The following is a 7,113-nucleotide window of genomic DNA, read 5'->3' on the forward strand; positions in this document are numbered from 1 at the left end:
CGGCCTCCTTCCTTTGGATCACAACGTGATCAGAGAGTCCAATCCCTACCGAAGGAAAAATATAACTGGGGTCAGACAAGCTATTTTCTCAGGCAGTTACTAGACCCTCACAGATTTGCGCTGATGTGGCCTAACTGACGCACGTACGGCAGGGCGGGGTCGGCCCGCAGTGGCCAGCTACGAGCTAGGGGGACGGCGCTTGCGCAGAAGACGCCTCAGGGTGCGGGGTGCAGTTGTAGCTCCAGGGCTATGGCGGAGGAGCAGGGCCGGGAACGGGACCTGGTTCCCAAGCCGTCGGTGCTGTTCCTGCACCCAGACCTGGGCGTGGGCGGCGCTGAGCGGCTGGTGTTGGACGCGGCGCTGGCGCTGCAGGCGCGCGGGTGTAGCGTGAAGATCTGGACAGCGCACTACGACCCGGGCCACTGTTTCGCCGAGAGCCGCGAGCTACCGGTGCGCTGTGCCGGGGACTGGCTGCCGCGAGGCCTGGGCTGGGGCGGCCGCGGCGCCGCCGTCTGCGCCTACGTGCGGATGGTCTTCCTGGCGCTCTACGTGCTGTTCCTCGCCGACGAGGAGTTCGACGTGGTCGTGTGCGACCAGGTGAGGCGGCCGCGGGGCCGGCTGCGCGAGTGCACACCTCCCCGGGGACGGCCGCGGGCATGACACCTGAGAGACGACCTTCCCTGTCTGCGGTTCGGAAAGATCGGAACTGACCTGGAAAAGTCAGGGCTGTGAGCGAGCCTGTGGTTCTCTAACTTTAGTGTGGGCCCATTTAAAGTTGCAGATTGCTAGGGTTCCATCCTCCAGGAAGTTTTCATCCAGGAACCCTGAGGTGGGGCCCAGAAATCTGCATTTTAACTGGGTCATAGGGTGATTCGGATGCAGATAGTCTTTGGGGCTCTTTCTGAGAAACGCTGGTATTCGAAGTCCACTTCAGTCACCTTTTACTAATGAGTAACTCGCGTGTTGTCTTCCCTCTTACCTGTTATTTTTGTTGACTCTCAGGCCATTTGCAGCCCACTGTCCTTGTGTTCGGAGCCAGGCCACACCGTCCTTAGCAGTGTCATGTGTTAAAAACTCCAAGCTGAATATATCATGCCCCTATTAAAACTTGTACATGACTCGCCATTGGTTTTTGGAGAAAAGTTCAAGCTTTTTACCTTGGTAAATAATGTCCACCTGGATCTGCCCTATAGCTATTCTTGACTCTTTCCTTCATGCATTTTTCCCATCCTAAAAAAGATGACTTTAAAAAGTAACATTTACTCGACTAAAAATTCAGTAGTATAGAAGGATGTAACCTAAAAGCCTCGTTCTATTCTACTCCCTGAAGATAGCCACCGTTAAGTTTCTCTTGTATTTTTTCAGAAGTTGTGGTGACACCAGCCTGTGTCTTTTCATAGGTATATCTATATCTTCTTATTGGTACATAAGTGGTATTATGACATACCTACTATTAGGCATCTTCCTTCTTTTTCAGCAAGAATTTATTTATTTATTTATTTATTTTGAGACGGAGTCTCGCTCTGTCTCCCAGGCTGGAGTGCAGTGGCGTGATCTCGGCTCACTGCAACCTCCGCCTCCGGAGTAGCTGGGATTACAGGCGCGCGCCCCACGCCCGGCTAATTTTTTTCTATTTTTAGTAGAGATGGGGTTTCACCATGTTGGCGAGGCTGGTCTCGAACTCCTGACCTAGCGATCCGCCCACCTCGGCCTCCCAAAGTGCTGGGATTACAGGCATGAGCCATCGCGCCCAGCCAGGACATTCTTATGTATCAATATTAGAGATTCACTTCATTGTTCATAGTGGCCAGAAAATCCACTTTTAAGTGTGTCGTAATTAAACATTCTCCTTAAAGGACACTAAGTTGTGACTAGTTTTTTGTGAATAGATCAGTGTTGTAATGAACATCCTTTTACTTCTTTTTTTTTTATATTTTTGTACTTCTGCAAATATGTCCTTTGAGGAAATTCCTAAAGTTGGTGGGTCTAAGAGTTGTTCATTTTAAATATCAATAGCTACTGCCAAGTTTGTCTACCAAGGAGGCTGTGTCACTTTACTCCCCCACAATGTATGATAGAGCCTCTTACTCCATGCTTTTGTCCGCCTTGGATATTAACCGTTTTAATCTTTGCCAAACTGATAGGTGCAGATGGCATCACATTTGTATTTGTGTTTCTTTAATTATGACTCCTGAGTTACTTTTGATCATCCTTGCTTGCATGGAAGCTTTCTTTTTAAGTAACGTGGACATTTACCAAACATCCTGCATGTGTCAGTAGGCATGAGGCAGCTGAGACTTTAGTGAGTACAGGAAAAATTATTGGCTCGGAAATAGGCATCTTGGATTCAAGTTCTGTATCTACTGCTTTAATTAAGTGGCTTTGAATAAACTGCACATTATCCCTAAAGTTACCTTCTTCAGGTGTTAAGTTAGCTGAGACTAAAATGACTTGTAAAGATTACCCAACAAGAAAGTCTGTAGTAATGCCAGCATGTAGTTCATGCTAAATGATGACTAGCTTTAATATTTATTGAGCACATACTGTGTGCTAAACTCCATGTGTTTTGCATATATCAGTGCATTTAATAATCACAAAAAGTATATGGGTTTTTTGAACTGTAATTGTCACCATGTTACAAAAGAGGAAACTAAGGCCCAGAGTGGGATAAATTACTTGATCGTGGCCACATAGTTAGTAGAGCTGAGATTCAAACCCTGGCAGTCTTGAATCTAGAGCTTGTGCTCTAAACTACTATAGTTCATTCATTCAGTTCCTTAGAAGGAGAAAGATCCTAGAGCGGCACTGTTCAATATGGTAGCCACTAGCCACATGTGGCTGTTGAGCACTTGAAATGTGGCTAGTCTAAACTGAGATGTGCTAAAGTTAAAATACAAACCGATTTTGAAGATGTAATGTGAAATATATGTATATATAAAGTATCTCATTAATACTGTTTAGTATTGACTACATTTTGAAATGATAATGTTTTGGGTAAGTAATATGTTAAAATTAATTTCACCCTTAAAAACATTTTTAATATTACTAGATTTCTATTAGACAGCACTATTCAAGAGGAAACCACTGGACTTGAAGCTTTAAATGTTTAGCACACATCTAGCAAACGTCTCTAGCCTTCTGTACACCAGGCATATGGTACTGGGTGAGAGTCTTGGGGAATAAAACAGAATCAAACATTGCCCATGAGGAGCCCACAGACTAGCCAGACAGGGTGGGTGTCTGTGTTTTTGGTTTGGTTGAAGTTGAGTTGACCACTTTATCCGCTGTTGATTTTTGCCTTGGCTAGGTGTCTGCCTGTATCCCAGTGTTCAGGCTGGCTAGACGGCGGAAGAAGATCCTGTTTTACTGTCACTTCCCAGATCTGCTTCTCACCAAGAGAGAATCTTTTCTTAAACGGCTATACAGGGCCCCAATTGACTGGATAGAGGAATACACCACAGGCATGGCAGACTGCATCTTAGTCAACAGCCAGTTCACAGCTGCTGTTTTTAAGGAAACATTCAAGTCCCTGTCTCACATAGACCCTGATGTCCTCTATCCATCTCTAAATGTCACCAGCTTTGACTCAGTTGTTCCTGAAAAGCTTGATGACCTAGTCCCCAAGGGGAAAAAATTCCTGCTGCTGTCTATCAACAGATACGAAAGGAAGAAAAATCTGACTTTGGCACTGGAAGCCCTAGTACAGCTGCGTGGAAGATTGACATCCCAAGATTGGGAGCGGGTTCATCTGATCGTGGCAGGTGGTTATGACGAGAGAGTCCTGGAGAATGTGGAACATTATCAGGAATTGAAGAAAATGGTCCAACAGTCCAACCTTGGCCAGTATGTGACCTTCTTGAGGTCTTTCTCAGACAAACAGAAAATCTCCCTCCTCCACAGCTGCACATGTGTGCTTTACACACCAAGCAATGAGCACTTTGGCATTGTCCCTCTGGAAGCCATGTACATGCAGTGCCCAGTCATTGCTGTTAATTCAGGTGGACCCTTGGAGTCCATTGACCACAGCGTCACAGGGTTTCTGTGTGAGCCTGACCCAGTGCACTTCTCAGAAGCGATAGAAAAGTTCATCCGTGAACCTTCCTTAAAAGCCACCATGGGCCTGGCTGGAAGAGCCAGAGTGAAGGAAAAATTTTCTCCTGAAGCATTTACAGAACAGCTCTACCGATATGTTACCAAACTGCTGGTATAATCAGATTCTTCTTAAGATCTTTATGCTGTGTTCATTAATGTCATTTTTATGGATTGTAGACCCAGTTTTGAAAGCAAAAAAGAAATCTAGAATCGAATGCAGAAGAGATCTTTTAAAAAATAAACTTGAGTCTTGAATGTGAGCCACTTTCCCATATACCACACCTCCCTGTCCACTTTTCAGAAAAACCATGTCTTTTATGCTGTAATCATTCCAAATTTTGCCAGTGTTAAGTTACAAATGTGGTATAATTCCATGTTCAGCAGAGTATTTTAATTATATTTTCTTGGGATTATTGCTCTTCTGTCTATGAATTTTGAATGATACTGTGCCTTAATTGGTTTTGATAGTTTAAGTGTGTATCATTATCAAAGTTGATTAATTTGGCTTCATAGTATAATGAGAACAGGGCTATTGTAGTTCCTAGATTCAATCCACTGAAGTGTTCACTGTCATCTGTTAGGGAATTTTTGTTCGTCATGTCTTTGCCTGGATCCATAGCGAGAGTGCTGTGTATTTTTTTAAGATAATTTGTATTTTTGCACACTGAGATATAATAAAAGGTGTTTATCATAAAAAAGAAACAGTATTAGATTTTGGTCTCCATAATCTATTTTGGCATTATGAACATGGATATGACAACCAAACTGGAAATCAGAACACTAGGGTAAAGTGGATATTGAAATGAAGCAAGAATATTGTCACACATGTGTTGTGCATCTTGTTTAGGGTGTATTTCTTAATGTCATCTAGGCCACTAGTTTTGTTAATATTTGTGTTGTCTTGACCAAGCTCCTACTAAGTATAGGACACAAAGATTTTTGTATCTTCCAAGGCCTGGCTCAAATGCCACTGCTGCAAAGCTTTCTTTGACCCTCTGGCCACCTCCCAAGCCAGAAGTGATCTTCCCCCTCCATATACTCTAGCCTTTTCATGACACTGATCTTTTCATGACACTGACTTATAGTTCACTGTTTACCTGGTGGTCTAACAGCAAATCATAAACAGTAGTTTTCAACATACTCCTAAGGCTAAATTCATTTCCAAAAGCAGCAAAGCTTACTAGCCAAAGGCTCCACATTTATCAACTCTTAAGAGCTAGACTTGAGAGCCTAACAGCCCATATGATTTTGAGTAAATTGATCTCTATACCTCAGCTTCTTCATCTGCAAAGTGAGATAATTGTACTATTCTACTTTCCTCATAGTGCGGTTATAACAGATTATGATAATATTACAAAGTACTTAATACTTGGCATGTAGTATATATATTAGCTATTAGTATTTTGCAATTTGGGGATATTGAAAATTAGAAGTTGTATGTTAGTTCATGCTACACTACCATATTGTTCTTTTGGGGCTCTTCAATGGGTGAAATTCCATTTTACAGTTTATCATGTGCATCTGTATCACAGGAGTATTTTGGCAAAATGATTCTGTACCAGAAAGGAGTACTGTAAAATGAGGGTGCCAAATATATTGAGTCTTTTATGGGATTAAAAGTTCTGTTGCATTCCATTTTATTTGGCATCGTGAAAGCTTACCATGTAGTACAGAAGGTATGATTTGGTTCATGTGTTTCTGAGAAATGCAGCCTTTCCAGGAAGCCTGGTGGCTCTTACCATGGAGTTTAGCACAGATAGACTTGGCCACATTGTGACCTATAACATGGTGCTTACCTTACTAAGCAGCACTAAACATTTGCATATTTGACCATTTTTATGCAAATCCTTCCAAATGGACTACATGGGTTCATGGACCCTGATTTTAGCTTCACTTCATTGTGCTAAGCCCCCGTGAGTGACAATAAGATTTCACAGGTCTGGGAGGGATAGAGTCCTGCCTGCCATGAGCTTCCAGCTTCTGACCATTAGTTCCTGGTTCCTGGACCCTAGAATGGAACTTTGCCCTTAAGAAGTGTTTACAGCTTCCAAACTAAGCTGAAGTTAGGGAAAGTAGAAGCATGAAACATTGAAGGTGAATTGTTGGGGCCTTATCCATAGTAATTCTGGTAATTGTGCAGGGCATGAAAGGAGATACACACATAGCAGATGCTTAATCCCCAACAGTTCACTGAGATGTAGGTGTTCTTCCCTTTTAGATGAATGTAGTTAAGCAACTTGCCTGCATCCCACGGCCTTGAAGCATGGATAGAATCTTAAGGCCCTCTGATTGCAAAGTCCAACCACTTTACTATTCTTCAGTCTGCCCTCACCCTAACCAAATTCTTTGTGTAATGTTTTTTCAGTACAACTCCCTCTGCAGCACTGCAGTTGTAGTTGTACAGGTCTTTGGGTTTAGAAAGACTTTGCTATTTACTGTCCATTTGCCTCTTCCCATCAGTCTTCTGAGGTGAGTATGATTATCCCCCATCTTACACACAAGCTCAGAGAGGTGAAAGACATGCCTGAAGGCACACAATTGAAAAGTAACTGAGCCAGCATTTGGCCCTTAGTTACCTGAGCCATCCGGGACTTCGCACATACCAGAATTTCTCAGTCTCCTCCCCTTTGATATGCGTAAATATCATTTGTCCTTCATACACACACACACACACACACACATAAAAACACGATGGGCCAATGGAAGAGGGAGTATCATGTCCATAAAGAGATCCACTCAGCTAAGGGGGAGCAGTATTGCAGTTCTTTGATCCAATGACAAATGTCTACTGAACCCCTATTTGGACAGCCTTCAGAGCTTTTGCAGAGCTCATTAGAGATTGTCTCATTTGCTCTTCACAGCATCCTTCCAGGTAATTATTATAGGCATTTTTAGAGATTGAAAGTCTGAGGCTTACAGCTAGGAAGCAGTAGAGCTACAATTCAAACCCAGGTATGTCCAACTTGAGGTTAACAGTTCTTTCAGTTGTACTACAGTTGCCTCTTCTGCAAATGCTTCATG

At 43.1% G+C, this 7,113-nt stretch overlaps 1 protein-coding gene across 1 annotated transcript; it reads left to right on the top strand.

The window, feature by feature from the left end:
* Positions 1-143: 143 nt before the first annotated feature.
* On the top strand, positions 144-5,711 carry ALG2 (ALG2 alpha-1,3/1,6-mannosyltransferase). The gene is made up of 2 exons (XM_003260553.3): positions 144-597; positions 3,308-5,711. Exons 1-2 carry the CDS (start codon positions 250-252, stop codon positions 4,208-4,210), a joined length of 1,251 nt encoding a protein of 416 aa, XP_003260601.1. The 5' UTR covers positions 144-249; the 3' UTR covers positions 4,211-5,711.
* The last annotated feature ends 1,402 nt before the right edge of the window (positions 5,712-7,113 follow it).

The sequence above is a fragment of the Nomascus leucogenys genome, chromosome 1a (genome assembly GCF_006542625.1).
Source record: "Nomascus leucogenys isolate Asia chromosome 1a, Asia_NLE_v1, whole genome shotgun sequence".
Classification (NCBI taxonomy): domain Eukaryota; kingdom Metazoa; phylum Chordata; class Mammalia; order Primates; family Hylobatidae; genus Nomascus; species Nomascus leucogenys.